At 34.7% G+C, this 22446-nt stretch overlaps 1 protein-coding gene across 16 annotated transcripts in view; it reads right to left on the minus strand.

Annotated features, from left to right (window-relative positions):
• Positions 1-22446, minus strand: part of NRXN1 (neurexin 1) — a 1137472-nt gene that overhangs the window by 639237 nt on the left and 475789 nt on the right. For all 16 annotated transcript variants that reach the window (XM_073022966.1, XM_073022965.1, XM_038006271.2 and 13 more), the window contains one exon: positions 8625-9063. In XM_073022966.1, the coding sequence (XP_072879067.1) occupies positions 8625-9063 (439 nt within the window). The remainder of the gene's footprint in view (positions 1-8624; positions 9064-22446) is intronic.

The raw sequence follows: 22446 nt of genomic DNA on the forward strand, positions 1-22446 counted from the left end.
ACCTATTAGTTTCCATTAACTTTTCTATCCAATTTTTATTGTCTATTCTACTTCCATAAGATTAGTTTACAGGGTGAGAAGAAACACAGTGAAGGTGAGATTTAAAGTAAGTTAAGTTGATATCAAGAGTTCAATTACTTCAAAAGTTTAAATTACTAGGAAATGAGGAGTAGAAAATAGTGTGCTGTAATAGGGAACCCTTTTTTCTGGTGAGAAAATCTGATGTTCTAGCTCTTCAACTAACTAGCTAGCAAGCTTAGCCAAAGGATAGATTCATTAGGCTTCAATATGGCTCTTATGAAAAATAAGGAAAATCACTAGATGGATTACTGAGATTCCTTTTTGAATAAACTAATTTTAAATTACTGCTTAAATGAATTGTTTAAATTAATGTCAATTTTACCTATACATAATTCTGCTCCACCTGTCCCTATACAAAGGAATCAGATTTCACAAAGTTACAAATTTACGTGCCAAATTCCTAGTCTAATAACAAATTCAAACTCGATGAAAAAGGCACACCATAAGTAATAAAAACAGAATACAACATTGACAGTAGGGTATAATGAAAATGTAAAATATATAATTCTTAGAAAATAGTTTTAAAAAAGAACCAACACATCGACAATGGGTATTTGGTGACAGTGGAATTATGAGATTTAAAAAAAAAAAAAATTTCTGTCTTTTTTAAGACCAATGTCATCTATGAGGTTTTTAAAGAAATAAAATTAACTGTATTTGAAAACAAAAATATACCATCTTAATATTGTGCTCTCTGCTTATTACCATTTGTTTTCTGCTTACTTGATTCATCTGTGAGCTGGGAACTTCAGGAATTAAATTACTATATGAAAACAGAAATCTTATGACAAAAATTTAAAAGTTTAATAAAGTGGTATTGGCACGAATAAGGGGGAAAGGGCACCTCAATTACTGTAGATAAGAACATAAGTTGAAACAGCAGTTAGTAAACTAACCTGTCATTATCTTTCAAAATTAAAAATAAAATTAATCCAGCAATCTCAATTATCACATTCCATCTTAGAGATATTCTGATCAATATACACAAATATTTCATGTATGAAGGCATTATCTACAAACTATCTACAAACAATGAAGGTTTTAAAAAGTGAAAATTTAAATGTTCTTCAATAGAGAAACACCTAAATATTAGCATATTCAAACTAAGGTATGTATGGTGTCACTACAAAGAATGGCACAGAAAAAGCTCTCTGTAAGTTTTTGTCACATAGTAATTGATAAACTATAATCTTGGCTATGGAAAAGAGGCTGTATAATTATTGTATGTGTGCAAACATATTTATAGATATATTGATGCCTAGAAAAAGACCTGGGGATTTTTCAATGCTAAATTATTTTAGTGGTTATCTATGGAGAACAGAGTAAATTGATGAGGGAAGTGTGTGGTAAGGGGAAACTCTTTGCTTAGGTAGTTTTTGAACAGCCTGAACATATTCACCAAAAGCATGTATGTATATATTAAACACATCATTCATTACACAAATGTACATATATAAACACACATACACATTCATAGCAATGTATAGACACATACACATTTTAAATATGATCATATACAATGTTGGAAGGTTGTAAATATCAATCAAATAACATTCTGCAGCAATTGAAATATTATTTTGCAGAAGTTCCACAGATTTCCATTCAGCATTCCACACTAAGGGTCACTAGGTCTGAGTGTGGCCAGTTAACTGCCTATCTCCTTAGGGTGCAACTGATGCCACTGTCCAGAGTCTGCCCCTTAGCTAGGAAAGCCCAATGAGGAGATTTGGTAGATTTTCAGAGGGCGGTTTCATTTCCCAGGTTTGACTGATATTTACTAAGTTCATAACACCAATGTATAAAATAAGAATGCCAAGTTATTAATTTCCTCTGAGGAAGTACCTATCACAGGACATGAAATACTTCCCATGTAGCTCTGCCAATATGGATGTCAATTATAATCAAATTATTACTTATTCATTTATGAGAAATTTACTTGTTACAGGAATGTGAATACTTATATGCACTCATCCCTCGGTGTCTGTGGAAACTGGTTCCAGGATCTCCTGGAGACACCAAAATCTGTGGATACTCGAGTTCCTGATGGCTTAGTATTTGCATATAACCTACGCACATCCTCCTATGTACTTTAAATCATCTCTGGATTACTTATATCTAATACAATGTAAATGCTACATAGTTATTATAGTGCATTGTTTAAGAAACAATGACAAGAAAATATGTCTGTATATATTCAGTGCAGACCCAATTTTTTTTCCAATTATTTTCAATCCATAGTTGATTGAATCCACAGATGCAAAGCCCACAAAAAACGGGGGGCTGGGCTGACTGTATATATAACTGGTCTATTTTCTCCCTCCACTCTAAACAGACTTACAATGGTAACTAAATGTTAATCAAAAGGGTGTATGGGGAACATGGATTCTGAACAAGAAGAATGCATGAGATAAAGGAAATGTATAGTAATATTGGCCTGGGAAGGCTTGACACCCTTATCTCAATTAAATGACCTGCCTCCATCTTTACAGCGGGGATGAAGTTGTCAAGTTCACTAAGCAGTGTTCAGATGATTACCGCTAATATTTGCCCCTGTGAGTTTCTTTTCTTTAGATATGTTAATACATTTAAGTTCTACAAGCCCGGGGGCCTAGCTCAGGTACTTCTGAAAAGCTCTGCTCTGAATCTTTGCTTATGATTCCATAATTCCCAGAAAACAAATTTTGTTACTTAGATAATCTTGAGCAAAACAGTATATAGTATCATATTAAACAGATAGCCTGAAAATTTATGTTTATATTCTAACTGCAATTATATTATATATATATATATATATACACACACACACACGTTAACAAAAACTGAAGGAAAATGTACAAATATAAAATATATTTTGAATGTGGAGAAACAATGACTTTTTTTCTATAAACTTCTTCAGAATAAATATAAACATTCTAATACAACTCAATATTACAATTTTAAGCAAAATTGACCCATCTGGTCATATGGTCAAAGAAGTGGTAAATTATTGGTAAGGTATTTTGGCCTTTCCTTTGATGAATAGTGGTTTGTGGGTATGGATATGAAACAAAGTATTATAAATGCACTTAAAATTACTTCAATGTATGTAATAGGCTACTAGGCAGAGGCATGAGAGGAACGTTAACAGTCAGAGGGCAAGTTCAAACAAGACCTAAGTGGAGAAATTGTCTAATAGTTGTTCAAGTAGAAATGTTTAAGTGTGGTGATTCATGAATGGTATACACAGAAATCAGTGCTGGTGATAGACAGCTAGAAAGTGCTGTTCACATCAAATAGTGATTACTATAAACCTCTAATTATGTGCTCTGGAGAGAGCCTTGTGCCTTTCCCACTGTAATTTCTAGTTCTTAAACGGGAACTCTATGACTTCAATTCAAATCTCAATGGCTTCTTAGCTGTTAAATGTAGGCTTACCCTTGAATAACCGCTGATACAATCTGCTGTACCCTGCTGTACACAAGCCAACTTTGACAAGAATAATGAGTTTTCTCTTTGATTTCAATGTGTAATGATCGTTTACAAAAAAAATAAAAATAAAATAAGACTGGCAGTTTGCTATAAAAATACTTGAGGGTACCCTTGACTGAGCCAAAGAGCTTAACACAAATTTAAACAAATTTGTGCCCAAGAAAACAATCATTAACCTCATCCTAATTGTAGCTCCTTTCACACTTTAGCTAAATACCTGGGCAGCTGTTTTGTGTTGAGGGTGGGACCAGAAAATAGGCAAAGGGGAAGTCTGGAAAGAGGGAGACTGGTTTAAAAACAACAAAAACAAACAAACAAAAAGTTCAACTGTAAGTCCTGCAAAAATTACAAAGTAATGGGCCTCTTCAATCGTATTTATTAACTCCAGTGACTTAGGCATTTTGCCTTGTTAGTAGCTAAGTTATCCACAGAGGATATCTACATTTTGCAGCATTTAAGTCATCCATTCTGATTCACTAAGTCATGCCTGCACTTGGTATGGTTCCTCCTTTGCTAGCTTAGTGCAGGATCTGGAAGTGCCATTTATGGCTCAGCCCACTTGACTTTCCACGTCGCTGATCCTCTAGTGAGCAGGCAGTGGAAGAAAGCTGCACTGCACATAAAGAACAGCTATAGCCAAGCAGAATTCATCAAACTGTGGAAATTAGAATGATTTTTCCCCATGTCTCAGATTGGAAGAAGGAACATATGTTAGAAATAACCTGTTAAAATCAGTTTTGCCAAAAATGAGAAAGTTCTAGAAAATTACACATAAAGGCATTATTTCTCATTGAATAAGGGGTTCATATACTCTTTGCAGTGAACTAAAGACCAAAGAACCAAAGGGAAGGCCACCAGAAAGATGGACATCCCATGTTCTTGTCAAGTGCACACTTACTGTGGCTGCATATCCCAGTCCTCAGAAAGGAGTTACTACCTTCTTTCTTGATGGATTTTCCTGCTACCTATATGTCTGTAAAATGATATAGGGACCTCATGACCAAGAAGGGATAGAAGTCCCATTCTCATAAAAACTTGTCATTTTTGTTTACACATTCTCTAATAATTATTTAAACTTTCTCAGTGGGTTATTTCAAACATCTGGGTTTGGAGGATGGTGGTGTATTTGTAAGAGAATATCACCTTTGATCCTATGTCATATAAACTGTTTTCAGAAAGTAATGTAATTTAAACAAATTCTTTAACTTAAAAAAGTTGCATTTACAATTAAAAGAGTGCCATTATTCTCCAAATGTAAAAAAATGCTGCTGCTATTTTTTTTAGAACATTAGGGGTTGTTTGGCACTGTACTACTTACATGTTTTTATTCTTTAGTTTTTCTTATACCAAATATATACTGAACAACTGCTATACCCAGGAATGTACTAGAAACTGTGGATTAAAAAAAATAAATACAATTTTCTCTCTCTGGGATGGAAATTATGAACCTTATAAACTGGTAATATTAAAATTAAATCATTTGTGTCCACCAAATATGATTTTAACCCTAGTTCTATCCCAAAATAACCACCACTTATATTGGCCGCAAATTAATGACCATAATGGTCTCATTATATTTCTATTTACTTTAGTATGGCCAACCAATGGTCAACAGCAGAAAGAACTGCTCTTAGTCCTGGGTTCCCTTTACTTTAATAACAGAGATAATAAGGCTTTTAAAATATTGAGCTAAGGAATATTCCAGGAAAATCAACAGATACAGCCTCATTATCTGTATGTCAGAAAGGAGCCCATGTTACCCTCTTGTCATAGCAGTACCCTTTCTCCACATTATATGAAAAATAATTTTCCTAGAGCCCCTGAATATAACTGACATAAAAATGGGTAAAATAAATTATTTCATGAATTTCCATGTTTCTTAGTTTTAAGTGACCTATAAATCTTAGTGTTTCACCAGCCAAATCAGAAATATCCTTTAAGTAAAATAAAAGCAAGTATAGTCATTCATTCAATTTTTAAAAGGCTACTCCATACCAAACCAATGCAGTGTGCAAATATGGAACTTAATTAAAATACTATATATATAAAATATTAACAGCTGCAGCTATTAAAATTACATTAAACTCCCTTGAGCTAGGCTGACATAATATGAGCTCTCTCTTTTTATTTTTTTTTTCCAATGTAATAAAGGACAGAACTTGGCTTAGTGAATGAGCTTTGGTTTTTATATTGTTTGTTCCAATTCACTAATCTGAAATTTTAATCACATAAAAGTACTTTACCATCAAAACAGCACCAAGCATAGTAATTTGATCTTTCCATTGGATTCCAAGAAAAATCTCATGCTTTGTTTATTTTCTTTCTTAGATGCAAACAACACTTCCTTAGAATGTGTTTCTGTTCTTCCCATACAGAATTGAGCTTTGTAAATTAAAGTAGATATCATCTACTTTTGACCTTCTCCAATGAGGGTACAAGTAGAGTAATTAATAAATTCTTGGTAATTTGGATGAATTAAAGAGCTTAGATAGAAAAAGTAGATTTTATTCTGCTTGAAGATTACAGTATTTATCTGAGAATTAATTAGATTGCATCAATACTTTCTCCTTACAATAAGAAACCTCATAAAATATTCAAAACAATTTTGTTTTCTGTGAGTATGTGTATATGCGCATGCGTGGCGTATATGCATATATGCATATATATACATATATATGCACATATGCATATATATACATATATATGCACATATACATGTAGAGAGAGACATATGCACACATATATAGACACACATACAATTTACATAGAAGAACGACTGGAAAGAAATATCCAAAAATATAAATCACTGTTTTCAAATGAATAATGAATACTTTCCTTTTTCTTTTACATTATTTTGTATTGACTAGTATTTTGAATTGATCATGTATTACATTCATATAGTTAGAAAATACCTCATTGCTAAGTGAATGAAAAGCAACTGATTTGATGTTTGGTGTTTTTTTTCTCCTCTGAACCTTCAGAAGATACCCTTTTAATCTGATATGGGTTGTTTTGTCTTGTTTTGCTGTTTTTAGACAGAACAAAAGTCTTGCTCTGTTGCCCAGGCTGGAATGCAACGGTATGATCATGGCTCACTGCGGCCTGGAACTCCTGGGTTCAAGCGATCCTAAGTGTGGGGATTACAGGTGTGAACCACTACTCTTGGAATGTTTTGTTTTAAGGTATTATAAAATCTGACTTAAAATATCTCTTCTTGAAAGTCATTTTCAAAATTTTATTCTAGATCTATCTTAAGTCAAATTATAGCATCCACAAGCTAGTATTTCAAAGCACTAGATTAGCCCATGCCCCCACCACGTTAAAATTCTGCTTGAAAGTTCATATGTACCAAATTAACTGCTATCTCTGGCAGAGATAGGCTGGAGAGAGTCAGAGAGGAACACTTATCATTATTGTTATATTTTTGCATTCCTATCAATGAACTCTTGTCAGCTTAAATCAGAAAGAAGGAGAAAGAGGAGGAGGAGGAGGAGGGGGGAGAGGGAGGGGGAGGAGGGGAAGGAGGAGAAGGAGAAGGAGGACAAAGAGAAGAGGAGGAGGCAGAGGAGGAGGAGGAGGAGGAGGAAGAAGAAGGAGAATAAATGGTAATTTAATTCTTTGTGGACTTCTTTAGGAAAGTGAGAGTATTTAGGGAGACAAAGTTTCCAGAGAGGAATGAATCAGAAACACAGTCTCCGATATATCTGGGAATCAGAGCAATGGGTTCTGACCTTCCTTCTCTCCACACTCACTCCCAACTCCTTCTCAATTTCCATATATTCTATTTCTTTATTTTGTTAGCTAAAAATCATATTTCCAAACAGGCAAGCACAATCTTCTTGATCTATAAACAGCAGAACAAAAAAGCAGGGATAAGAGGAAAGTAGAAAACAGTTCAGTTGCAGAGAAACTGGGAGTAAAGAAGCACCAAGGGAGCCCATGCAAGGAGGGTATGAGCAAGAGAGTTCAGCCCCAGGTCTTCAACAGGGCCTTTCTGAAAGATGATGGTTATCACAGATTATATACAGATAAAAGCAGCATTCAGCTTCTTTTAGAGTTGGCTGGGGGTGGGTGAAGTAAAGAAGGAGAGTAGATAGGTCTAAATTTAGTTATCTTCTATTATAAGATCATTTGATTTATGTATGAGTAGGACAATCAGAGCATGGGAGCCCGGGGTGAAGAGAATTAAAGAAATGTAGTTGTATACTTAAAACAGACTTCTCTCTCCCTCTCATCTCTCCCTCTCTGTCTGCCTCTTTCACCCTCTCTTCTCTCTCTCTTCCTCCCTCCTTCCCTGTCTTTCCCAGGATTCCCACAAATGTCATTTCTGTTGCCTGGATGATTCTTTCCCCTCAAAGCTCATATTATTCAACATACTAAGCCCCCTAAAATACTCCCAAATTTCACTGTAAGTGTGATGTATTCGGGGAAACTTTACCTGCCACCTCTACCCCTCCTCCCTGAGAGAAATAAAGTGCAGCGACAGGAAGCAGAATGTTTGCTGGTGGAATTCCAAATACCTTTCATCAGAAAGGGAAGCAGTTTGGAAGGGCAGCAGAGCTTTGCCACTGTCCTTGAAATGCTACTCTATTGATTAAAGTGTTTTTAATACCACAGACTCATCCTAAAGTGTTCTGTACCAAACTAAGAATTTTGTGTCTGGATCATTCTAATTTTGTTTCATATGTTATATCTGCCACTTTGAGTACCTGCAAACATCTAGTAACATAAGAGAAAACTGGGAATACAAAAACTTTGAATTTTTTCACTTACTAAATTCAAGACAAAATTTTCTGCAAGATTTGGCATTTGATTACCCAATAAAAGTTCATTTAAGAAGCTATTCTAGGAGACATTTGAGCATTTGGGCTTTGATGCCCCACTATGATGATGAATTAGCTCTTTCTGATTTTGATATGGCGTGAAACAGAAGCAATATCAGGCAATTTCTTTTACTCTACAGAAACAAATGCAGGAAATCTTTAATATGTCTTGGTTTTCACTTTTAGGAATGGCACGGGTGGGTGGGTGGGGTGCTCTGGCAGATAAACAGCATAGAAAAATGATAACATTACCTGACCGTCCATCTCTTTGGAAATCCACATGATACCATTCTCCATCATTCACTTTCTTCAACAGGGCTTTTATTTTTATAGTACCTGACCCCATGTCCAGGAGGAGGTAGAGGTGGCCATCTAGCATCTCAATAGCAAAGAAGTCCACCTTTATCATCTGTGGGTGCTTGGCATCTTTTTGATGTCTTGGCTTGCCATGGCTAAATAAGATGAGGCCATTTGGTTCTGTTGTACGGAAATCAAATGATATGGAGCCTGTTTTCTTTGCATTCCATTTAGGCAAAGAGATGAAAGACTCTGGGGTTTCAAAGGTGATTGGGTCTAAAGTAGCAACATTCTCACATTTAAATGCCACCACTCCATGGATCTTCATCTTAGGATCTCCTTGCTTGGCAAGTCGAGATAATTCCAGCCTCACATCATTATTTTTATACACAACCTGTGGGCAGAGGCAGAGGACAGCAGTGAGAAACCAGCGTCCATATTTTAATATCTGAAACTTGTCATCAGCTCATGTAACTTGCAAGGACAGCATAAAAAGGCACACAGCATTCAGTTAATTTTGTTGTATAAAGGCAACATTTTTCAGGCAAATAAAATTCAAGTGTCAATTCATAGAACAATAACCATAACAATTTAATTCAAATAATGTGTGTGCAGACGCACACATGCATGTGCATATACACACAAACTGCTTGTATTTAACTCAAATAATTAAAAAATCTGCATATATCTTTAATTTCATGTCTACATTAACATGCTAAGACTTGAACTTACAAAAGCTATTTGTTTCATAGTTCTCTATGATGCTTTTAAAATTAAAAATAAGCATTGACGTTATTCAGTTTTCCCATCATTAAAGCATTTGAAATTGGATACCATTGTATACCAGTCTCCTAAAATATTGGATCTCCTCTATTATCTATATATCTGCTGTGGATATTAACTTTGCAAGATAGTCACAATAAGTTAAAGCACAAAACAGCCTGATATTTCTCAGCCAAAAAAAAAAAAAAAAAAAATATATATATATATATATATATATATATGTGTGGGTGTGTGTGTGTATGCACATATATATATATATATATATATATATATATATATTTATGTATAAAACAAGGTCCCAGACCTGCATCAGTACCTTTGAATACTGTTAAGTAACATGACACTGCCACATGTAGAATATGGTGCTTCCCCTCAATCTATTCAACCTATGTTACTGGTGATCCATTTCACTTTTAATTTACACAAATGCTGAGCAAGGGTTGTCTTGCACTCTCATTTTCCAAGGCACTTCAGTGAAAGAGGCCGGGCACTTCTGAGTGCTTGTTGATGGTCCTAAGGCTTTTTGGATTCCAATTAACACATTGGATACATTCACTGACAGGGTTAATGATATCATATTTTTGCTATCCCATCACGTTAATAAATTCAAAGGTATTTTGACACAAAGATAAAGAGAGAAGGACACTTTTTCTCTACAAAAGGCATACAGTGGATAATCATATTTCTAAAATACATAGACCATATTGACTTAAGGGTGAATTAGTTATCTAGGTCCACATAACTATCTAGGTTCTTTTAAGAAGGGACTCTATAGATTTCAAAGCTCCCAAAGTTACTAGAATCTACATTTATTCATTCACATGTAAAAATGTACATATATATACATATATATTATGTATACGTATACACACAAATGCATGTTTTGTTTTTCTTTTTAGGAATGTCATGGGTGTTTTATATAATATATATAACAGGAAAAATAAGACAGCCTATATCTAATTAGTGCTATGAAATCAAGCAAGTCAACACAGCAGTTATTCCAAACCCATGGCCAACTGAACCAGCAGATGACTGATGAGTTTCCTGATAGGATTTGTTAATGGATACTTTATTTTTCAGAGTAATTAAGAGTTCATGCTCTGGTATTGGACTTCCTGAGTTCCAATTCTGGCTCCAGATTTACTGAACTGGGAAATCTCTGTAAGCCTGTTTCACTCCCTTAAAGGGAAATAATACTTCACATAATTATTATTAATATAATAATTAAATAAGAAAAGACATATAAGTGGGAAAATCTACATAAAGGCATTCATTCCAATGCCAAGCACACTGTAAGATTTCAATAAATATTAACTACATAAAATACATGATAATAAAAATCATCGCTTTATCATCATCTAATAGACATAGATTTTAGTTCTAAATTTATCCATGATAAGAAAACGTTTAGAAATTAAGCCCACACATATAATGGGTTTTCATACATTATTTGTGCCAACTAAATAAGTCACATCTTTCCAATGCTGGGCCTGGTGTTTCAGTTCACCTTTATCTTGAAGAAGGATTATAATAAAGAACATGATATCTCTTATTCTTTGAACAAATATGTACAATGGTTTAACAAGCATCTATTGACAACAAAAGAACAGAGAATGAACTTGAGCAATAACAAAAAGGAATTACATTAATTCTTAAGAATACTTTTTTTGAAAAGAGAAAGATCTATTAAATCTTAGAAACATTTATTTAGGATTGCCTTTCTTTGGCGATCTTTAGAGGCAGGGAAAATGCTTTTCAAGGATGATTTTCCAAGTTTTATCGCTTCTCACTGTGACTTTCATGCGACTCAAACCTATATTATTTTTCCTTTTTCCTATTGATTTATATTCTAGAATGTGGGCATTCTTTTGATATAGATATTGATCAAGAATAAGTATTTTCAGACCCAAATGATGCTTCTGTTGATCAATGCTAACACTCATACCCATAATAGAACCACTGTAATAGAATTGAGTGTTTCTGACATGAACAAGTGGGTTTTATCCCTGGTATATTGTCTCTTGAATCTGACATCAGCCACCATAAAGTTGAAGAATAAGGGGCAGTCTAAGTCTGGGCAAGGATTTCAATGAGACTTAATCTTATAACTGAATCAGGTGTCTTGGTGATGAAAAGGTTCAGGAAGATGTAAAAAAATAGAAGTAGGGATAATTCCCTGGGTAAAATTTCTTAAGGTTAGCCATGCATCTCTCATTAAAAAAAAGTATTTCCACCAGCTTCAACGTTTTATATGCTTTATACTGGCAAGAACCTTGCTCACCACAGCACAGAACCAAGATTAGTAGCTGGCACAAAGTAGATGCTCAATAAATATTTGTTTATAGTTGAATAAAATTCTTCCTTCACCTTTTCAAACCTAGTTCCTAGATTATAGGCTTTTGTAGATAATAATATTTAGACCTACAATTAAAATACAGTAGAATATGATATTGCAGACCAATCTCATAAACTAGTTACTATTTTGCCCTATTTCTCGAGGAAAAAGCATAAACTTATGTACATATCCAGTTCATAATTGGCAAGTTGGCCCATGCATTGGGAAATGTCATCTTCAAACACATTTTGCGGGGTATAAATTCCTTTTAAAATGAAGAATGCCTGAGTTAAAACTCTCCAGAGGTTTATACACAAAAATATACACTGTGCTTCTCCTCAAGATAGTTCTTGTAGGAAAGAACTATCTCCAGATACAATAACTATGTCTTTCCTACAAGAACTGTCTTGAGGAGAAGCATAGTGTATATTTTTTTTTTCTTCCCATTTTGTACACTTTGAAAGGCTGCTCCAGAAAATGGAAAAGCAATTTTGCATTGGTAGGCCTATGGCTCTCAGATTTATACTACTATTTCATCTGACCCAGATTTTATAATTACCCTACTTTTCTAAAGTTAGACCTACTCTTAAAATGAACTGAATCTAGCTCAATTAGAATAATGAGTAGCTAGTAAGTATTCTAACTCTTCTAAAAATTCATGTGTAAGCTATTTTTGCTTCCTTCTGAAATAATGTGACACTCGATCATGGGAACACCTTAGAATTATTCATACATCTTTTATTCTTATGTCAAAAGTTGCAATTTACATGTTTCACTTTTGAATACATTTCTATATACTGTATCATCATAACAACTGATATTTGTGCACACTCATTTGCATCTGTTTAATAGAACCAAGTTTTCTTTGGGGACACTGATTTTTTTTTTTTGAAGAGTGATTCAAAATGTTGAATTTTACTTCCCTGCTGCATGGGCTTATTTTCCATTTCCTCAAACATTTGTTAGAATTTTTAAAGTTTCCCTTCCATGTTAATATGCAAGAATAGGGAGTAATATGTTTATGTCTTCACATTCCTAGAGCTCACCTTTGAGGAAGACAATCACTGAGTATTGTCTTTGATCTTAAAGATAATCCTGAAAACATGACAGCAATGCAGAGAAAAAAAAAATAACTTAAACAATAGGAGCTTAATCGTCTGCATATTAACTTGGTTCAATCTCAAAGCTACTACTAAGCCAAGTCCCTAACCTCTCTCTGTCTCAGTTTCTTCATTTTGGAAACGGACATCTATAAAGGAAAGGCATGCCATATCTATAAATTCTTGAGCTTTTTTACCCTTAATTTGTGTGATTTGGGACAGACATAAAAGATGCTCTATGGTTCCTGCCCCCTTTCTGGCTTATTCCAGTTGCGATTTTTGATGCCAGGATATTGTTCTCTACTTTCAGACATACTGAAACATGAATCCATTAGTAAAGAGAATGTTCACTGCATCTTCAGGTACACAGACATGCCTCAAGGATTATATCTATCTAAGTTTTGTACAGATGGTGTTGAAGCACTGGTAACTGATAGATAAGGCTCTTTCAACAGAGTGGGAGTATGTGAAATTCAGTGTGAAAATATTTGCCACTCAGATAATGACTTTTTTATATAAATACATGCTTCAGCTTGGAAATTACAATGAGGGTCTTAACTTCATTAACATACATGGTGAAGACTTTTCATTCGTTAACTATGGTAATATGCAGGATGGTGAAATAAGCACCGAAGTTAGTGTTATTTACATATTTAGACTTTGTTATGACCCTCCCTGAGAGAACATGAATGGCTCATATTTTAATCTATCTTGGTTTTCTCTTTCATACTTGCACATAATCAGGAGTGAGGCCTAAGAATTTGATTCTCAAGTCAGATTTCAGAGAAAATTCCAGCTCACCCATTTGCAAACCTGTAACCTTGTGCAAGTTCCTCAACCTTGCCAAGTCACAGTGTTTTATTCGTAAAGGACAATGATATCTACCACATTAGGGTTACTGTAAATAATAAATTATATTTTAGTTAAAGTGCTAATAATGGGTCCTAGCATGGAATAAGTGCTCATTCACTGTTTTTATTAATATTATAAATAACATTTCTTATTCTTACATTGAATTGATGGAGCTACACAATTTGTCATAACAAAGGCAACAGCTAAGAAGGTAGACAGTAGTTGATTGCTCCCATATTTAAGGGAATTAAATAGTGCTGAGATCAGCAGGATCAAAGGTACTCAGCAGATTGGGACTTCCTTTTTCATGCTGATATTTACATTGCAGTTGGATGTACACAACAGGCTTTCTCTGTAAAGTTCCTTAACTAGAAAATATACATAGTAGGCTAGCTAACCTAGGAGTTGTATTTTCAGCCATGAAAGGGTTTGTGGTATCTAACATCAGCTACCACTATCACCAAAGCCGCCACAACAATCAGTTAAGATTTACCAGTTCACTTTCTGGCAGGTCCTGTTACAAGAGTTTTATATATATTAATGTGTTTAATTCTCATATGCATCCTAGAAAATAGGTATCATTATTACCTATTACCATAATGTTACCTAGAAAGTAAGTAACATTATTCTATTTTATCAATAAATACCTGGAGGCACAGAGCCATTGTATGTCTTTCTTCAGGATCATGTCTAATCCTGTTTGAATATCTAATGACGTTAACCTCAAACTTTATCTTTGTTTCAGCAGGAAATTTATCTTCGTTTTTGACAGCAGCTGCTAAGTAGATTCACAATCAAATAGCTGTTTGTCACCAGGCAAAACGATAACCTTTCAATGAGTTACATGTGCATTCTAAAAACCAGTACTTTTCCTTCATTTTTTCTCATTAAAATATCTCTAAGTGAATCAAATGTCACAAGTAGAGGAATTTATTGTTCATCTACTGATTAAAATGTCCCTTCAAGTCCAGTGATAGCAGAGGCCTATTTCTGTTTCCAAGATGATATTGTAGTTTTTCAACAGGTATGTAATTCAGAATGTAAAAAATGTATCTTAAAAGCCTGTGCGGTTTAAGAATTATTTAAGGGGACTGTTGCTTTAATGCTTATTTTTGCTTATTTGCTTAAAACGCAGTTAATGCTTTTACTCTATTAAGATCAAGTGAAGGCCGGGCGCGGTGGCTCACGCCTGTAATCCCAGTACTTTGGGAGGCCGAGGCGGGCGGATCACGAGGTCAGGAGATCGAGACCATCCTGGCTAACACAGTGAAACCCCGTCTCTACTCAAAATACAATAAATTAGTCGGGCGTGGTGGCGGACGCCTGTAGTCCCAGCTACTCGGGAGGCTGAGGCAGGAGAATGGTGTGAACCCCGGAGGTGGAGCTTGCAGTTAGCCGAGATTTTGCCACTGCACTCCAGCCTGGGCGACAGAGTGAGACTATGTCTCAAAAAAAAAAAAAAAAAAAAACAGTGAAAATATTTATTTCAAGTACCTGAATTTAATTATTATTTTCACCTAGCTGTGATCTTTCTAGGCACCATCTCTTTATATTAGTGCACTGTGTCAAAATACAACCAGGAACTAGGCAGCATGTGAAAAGTACAAGAGCCATCCAGTAAGTAGCAGGTAAATTGCATTTGCTTTGCCATGATCTGGGTAAGAAAGAGCTCAGAAAAGGAAGTGCAGCATATTACAACTTTCATCCCCAACATTAACTTATTTATTTTGAAATTATGTTTCAGTTCTGACACTTTCAATTCAATCAGATATGCATTTTTAGACACATACTATGGTAGGATACTTAATCAAATGCAATTTTACTCACTCCCCTGTGCATATGCCTAGTTCCATAGAACATGTTACAATGAAAATAAACTAGTTTAATAAACATAACAAAATAGATGTAACAAAATATAAATACATTGTCAATATTCGATAATTTCAAAAAATTAGAAATTTGGTTTAAGCACAAAGATGTTCCTACTCATTTTGTATCCAAAATGTTTTGGCCCAAAAGCAAATTTTAGCACTTATAAAGTTGGCACACTCCACAAAAAAACGCTATAGCCTCCAAAAATTATTATTTTATGATCAAATAAAAGTAGAAAATTAGATATTTCCCTTCATGTTCCTGCCACCATGAGGAGACAATCTTAAAAGCAGAATAGAAGCAAGGTGGTCACTTTTTAAAATCCTTGCACCCGTTATTGCTTTATCTTCCACCCAAAATCAAGTTTCTTATGCTATTCACTTTCTTACACTGAAGGTCTAGGGCAGGACATGATTCTAGCAAAAATGTCAAACAATGTAGAACTTAACTGACCAAGAGACTAATAGGATTTTAGCTTATCTGGGAATGTCACTCCATAGAAATTTTCATGTGTAGCGTGATATGTCCACAGGAGACAGGTAGGCATCCAGTAGAGTACATACAACTGTGGAGTGGCTGCAGGAGGGCTAGTGGATAGGGAACAGTATAGAAAATGAACAAACCCTGTACAAAGTAGTCCAATGCATGTTTGTTTGTTTATTTATTTATTGAGAAGGCGTCTCACTCTGTCACCCAGGCTGGAGTGCAGTGGTGCAATCGTGCAACCTCTGCCACCCAGCTACAAGCGATTCTCCTGCCTCAGCCTCCCGAGTAGCTGGAAATACAAGTATGTGCTACCATGCCCAGTTAATTTTGGATTTTTAGTGGAGATGGGGTTTCACCATGTTGGCCAGGCTGGTCTTGAACTCCTGACCTCAAGTGATCCACCTGTCTCAGCCTCACAAACTAATGCATCCTTAAAAAACAATTCTTAGCAGTAAGGAAATTTAATTTTAAATAGACATACAAAAATAATTTTGAAAAATAAGAGTGTTTTGGGAAGGCAACAAATTGATCTTTTTTTCCCCTGATCTAATCTGATTCAAAGATCATGTACAGAATATTTTCAATGAAATATGTTCCCTTCTCCAAACCCAAATACCAAAACCTGTTATAAAATGCAAATCAAACTACAGTAGTATAATTTATCCACAAAGGCATACAACATTTCATTTAAACGAACAAAAAAAAAGTTAAAAATTGGAGAGGGAAAAAACAATATTTTGTTTATGCAACAAAGAGAAAAATATTTTTGCTTAGTCTCAATTAAATACAACCAAATATATCCCATTAATTAGGGGAAGAAAAAGGAAAAGAAAATCCCTCCTGCTTTGTCCTTCCTTCATTCCAGCATTCAGTGAACTGCTTAAAGTTACTGAGACAACACTGGGTGCAATCTGCAAAAGTTACTCATGGGAGTTGAAAGACTGAGTTGTCCTGGGGTTAGCAGCTCTATTTATGAAACTTTCAGTGAACTTGAGTATGTAGCAGAATAACCTGAGTTTCTCTAAATAGTTATGTCTATTTTTCTCACATTAGTGATTCAGTAATGCCTTTTGGAAATACATGGAAAAATGAACCACAAATGTCAGTAATGTGAAGTTTGAGCTGAAGATCTTTTTAAAATACAAATCACAAACTTGATCAATTGTCTTATTTTCAGATGAGGAAACTGAGGCTTAGAAGGGACAGGTGGCTGTCCAAGTTGGCATCAATCTCTAATCAAAATAATGTATTGGGGACTTCAGTGTTCAGTGTTCTTTCAACTTTGTGTTAAAAAAGAAAAAAAGAACAATGAACAAACTCTGCCATAGGTCCAGGGTTATGAGATGCTCTTAAGCAATTACAAATGAAGAGCAGCCTACTTTTTAGCAACATGACAGAAAAGAAACTGGAGCTTATTTAAAGGTGACTCAAACTTTAAAACTCTGTTAGCTTCTTAATAAGTTGATGTTCAAATACAGAAATAGAAGTTCTGAGGGGGGTAAAAGTTGCAGTAATTTCCTCCAATGACAGCATTTAGAAAGACACTGAAGAAGTTAACTAGAATCAATAAACTTGCAATGTTCACTGCTATTTTAAAAGAAAGTGATGAAGATACTTTTGGCATCAGTCTTTCATGATCTTGCAGAAAGTTAACCCACCATAACTCGGGGTTAAGAGCTACTACTACAAGCCAGCAGATACTGCTAAGAAAGCCAGCATGTCTGTTTTATCCAAAAACTTTTCAATCTCCTGCTAGTTCCAATGGGGGAAAAGTAGCCACTATTATTATTATTTTATTAGGGGAACATATCTTCCCATGTACCAAGAAAATATCTTTGAACTGATAATAACAAAACAGTGACACTAAATGATGTGTCTAGATTACCCAATGCATCTTCTTTTGTGTCTCCAGCCTCATAAGTTCAGTGAATTTCATCCACCACTGAATTTCACATTTTTCTAAGGAGGCAGACATTAGTATAAGTATATACCATTTAGTGTGTGTGTGTGTATATATATGTGTGTATATATATATATATGCATGTATTATAGATTAGATAAATACATGATAGATAGATAGAGAGAGAGAGAGAGAGAGAGAGAGAGAGAGAGATTTCCTATATAGTATGTCCTTTCCTTATTGATTTGCAATGACATACTATCTATTGTTTTGGATATACCGATGTTCAATATTTTAATCTATTATTACTTTGTGATCATGTTCATCAATTTTAAGCTTTGAAAAACTTTCTCCAAGAGAGATTGGATAACCATATAATTTCATGTAAAATATTTATTACTTGATTATATTTATGTGTGTGTATATAATATATGTATTATTTTTAATCCATTGAAAATGTTATCTTCTGTTTAAGGTGAAAATCCAAATTGACTTGCTCCACAAATAGTTATTTGAACCAGCACATTTTTTGTCCTTTTTTTTCTTACTTCAACACTCAGGGGAACACAATTTTTAAACAATTATTTTTCTGATTTGTAAGGCCTACCACATATTAAATTATTACATATATGAGATTCTATGGCTGAGCACTCTATTCTGGTTTATTGATGTTTATTTTTTCTTGTTCTACTTCCATTTTACCTAATTGTCACAGCTTTATAAAATATTCTAATGTGTGTTAGGCTCCTTCCAATCAACCAACCCATTAACATTAATTAGCTTATAATGTTTATATGTTATAAACATTATAAACATCTCATGTAGTTTCACACATTTTCTTATGAAGATCTGTTAATAAATTATCAAAAGATACAATCAGTTTACTCACTTCAATAAAAATAGCAATCATAGAATATTTTTAAATGATCATAGCTTATAAACATTTTGTTTTCTGTATTGACAAAATAAATATATATCACAAGTTGCTTTGATCTAGCTTTCTAAAACATAGCAGGTTATACATTCAAATTTACTTAAGGGGACTTTACAATAGCCCAAGGAAATTATATCTTGCTGAGAATTACATTCCTGTTATTATAATTATTTGCAAAGTTATAATGCATAAATGAGTTTTATAATTTTGATTTTATCAGACCAGAGAATCTGGCCTCATGCCAGAACAATAATTTATTAGTTGGAGGATAGATATACAACTACAGAGATAGATTAAATCAGAAAGAAAACAACAACAACAGTGAATGTAGTTGTAAGTGCACTAATTCTATTCCAATAATCATAGGTCCTGGTAGAGTTCCTTGCAGTAAAACACCAGGAGTAGGTGGCCAGTATATTGGAATTTCTGGTGAATTAGATGAATTATTCTCAGTGAAGAAGAAAGTGGAGCGACCTCAGACTCCACTTTAATGGTGGCTCTCTTCAAGAGGTAAGGGTACTTGCCTGAGGTCACACTGTGATTGTTCAGAGTCAGTCAATAGTGAACAAGATGGAATCTGAATGTTGGCCTCCAGAGCCTGGAATGGACTGCTTAATTTACTGGTTTTCTTTGTATGGACTGTTTTTATGATGGTTAATTTCCCTAAAGCAATACAAAACTGTAAGACTTCTATGCTTTCTCAACCTGATGTTTCAAGAGCTGGTTATTCAGTTTGTGGATTACTCAAATTGCATGAATCCCCTTTCTTTCCCTGGCTGCCTGCCTTTACTGCTCAACCACACATCCACCTAAGAGCCTGCAAAGGAAACAGGAAAAGGTGGCATTTATGACAGCCAATGCTGATGTTTTTAGCACCTGCAATGAGAACATTTTTCAAAGTAGACTTGTTCCTGAGAAGTTGTGTAAGTCTGTTCTATAATTTTTAATTTGATAAAAACAATGTGTTATAAGATTTATATTTACACATATTCAAACAGTCCCAGGTTTACATTCCTGCATTTCTACATAACTAGTTGTACTGCCTTGGCCAAGTTGCTTATTCTTGCTGAAATAATTTCCCTCTTTATCAAATGAGATTATGAAAACTTATTTTGCAATGTAATTTAAGCACATAAGCACTTGATCTTGGGTACCTAAATAAAGGGTAGTCGTTGTTGCCATTATGATCTTAACTGTGTAAGGTCTTAAGTGTTAAGATCTTAAATGGTTAAGAGGGGAGTGTTCATTATTTAAATCAGTAAGTGACTACTATTGAAAGCAAAGAAGCATTCTGTAAAGTAATCACACTCAAATCTTAATGCGACATACTTTTCAAATTTCATAATTTTATCTCTTATCTCTCTGAAACTACATTTTGACTTCATCTGCTAAAGAAATAGTATTTTTAAAGTTATATTTTTTATTTTAATTTTCTTATAGGCATATAATTGACAGAATGAGACAGTCTGTATAATGATACTAAATTGATGGAATTATAGCTGGATGCAAATAGTTGTTTTATTTAGCTTATAGTGGGTAGGCTAAGTATACGACCTTTTCTAGGTTTGCTGAAATATTGAACACATGTAACTGCTGTTCATTTCTCACTAAAAGGCCTCTAAAAATTATAGAGACCCCAGGTTGAGAACTGTTATTTTTCAATTATAACTGCTAAGCAGTAGGGTATTTCTTTTTAATCTATTCTTTAATTATTTTCTTTGGAAAGTCCCACATGATTCAGATGTCAGATGGGTTGTGCTTTTTGCCAGGGGTTGCTTAGTTAACTGTTTATTTAATGAATGGGGTTTTATGTGCTACTGAATTTCTCATGGCACACGTTAGAAAATTTTTGGCAGCATTTAAATTGGAGAACTGAGAAACATATTGGCTCTACGGAAGCTCAATCAGCTCCCAGGCAGGTGCAGAGCTTTTGCCAACAAAAATTCAGTAAAATAAAAAATGCAAAGCACAAATTCTCACACAATCCAAAGAAAACTGACTTTGGTGTCCAAGATTAAATGAATGCTAGATCCAGGCAGCTCAGGTAGCTCAAGAATGGAAGGGGGAAATGCCTCGTAACTTTAGGAGAGACACAGGAATGGGACCTTCTGGTTTTGGTGGATGACAGTATGCATACATTTTTGGATTGCTGAGAAAATTCAACTAGCTCCTAAAAAAAATAATAAAAAATAAATAGAAAATAGTCTCATGTAATTTCGCACATGTTTTTTCCTTATGAAGATCTGTTAATAAATTATCAAAACATAGAATCGGATTATTCGCTTCAATAAAAAAGCAATAATTGCATATTTGTAAATGACCATAGCAGTGACTGAGCTTCCTAGACCAAATATCCAGATGGCTATATTTTTTAAATGATTTGGCCAGATACATAGACATTGTATAAGCATTGGTTACCAGATTGATTTACTCTGACTGGGAACCAAAAAATGTCCTGACATGCCTTCTGAGTTCTGAAAAGTCCTAAATGCATATATATATATATATAATTTTACTCAGTAGTACAATAGTATGAAAAAAAAAGGAAAAGTTTTTTTTTTTTTAATTAAACACTACTTTGAGAAAATAAGGATAAGAATGTATCTTTCAGCAATTAAAGTGAATAATACCAGCCTATTTGTCATCACTACATGACTCTCCAAACTGTGTGGAATAAAAGGCATTTGCAGTCATCTCCTTCCAAGTATAACTGTCATCAACTCCTCCCTTCAATAACCTGCACTTGGCCAGACCATGTCCCAGCCCCTCTCCCTGTCTGGAAGAGCAATGTCCTGAGTCAGGCTTGTTCTTGATTTCTCCTCTTTTAGATGTAGTTTCTGTCAATACTGGCTTATTGAAGGCTCCTGCATTCTTGGGACACCAGTGGATGTTCTTTAGTATCATTTTCCTGCTGTATTCAGAAATGGGGAAGGCTGTGCTCATTAGCACAGTGATGCTGACCCAACACTAGGCTGGCCACCTCTTGGTGGCTACATAAACACATGTTCCTCACTTCATGCCTAGCCACTTGGCTGTATCTACTATTCTGGTTCTGTGCTGAACAAGCCCCCAGTAGATAGTTCATTAGGGTTGGCCAGCTACATCCCCTTTGCCTCTAATTGCCTTTGATTAGGTTTTATGTTGCCTCGTGTATATATATATATATATATATTTTTTTTTTTTTTTTTTTTTTTTTTTGAGACGGAGTCTCACTCTGCGTGCAGGCTGGAGTGCAGTGGCGCGATCTCAGCTCACTGCAACCTCCACCTGGGTTCAAGAGATTCTCATGCCTCAGCCTCCCAAGTAGCTGGGACTACAGGCACCTGCCACCACAACCAGCTATTTTTTTTTTTTTTTTTTTTTTTGTATTTTTTATAGAGACGGGGTTTCGCTGTGTTGGCCAGGCTGGTCTCAAATTCCTGACCTCAGGTGATCCGCCTGCCTCGGCCTCCCAAAGTATTGAGATTACAGGCATGAGCCACTGCACCCAGCCATAATGCTAATGTGAATCATTA

This window comes from Chlorocebus sabaeus, chromosome 14 (genome assembly GCF_047675955.1).
Source record: "Chlorocebus sabaeus isolate Y175 chromosome 14, mChlSab1.0.hap1, whole genome shotgun sequence".
In the NCBI taxonomy this organism is placed as follows: Eukaryota; Metazoa; Chordata; class Mammalia; order Primates; family Cercopithecidae; genus Chlorocebus; species Chlorocebus sabaeus.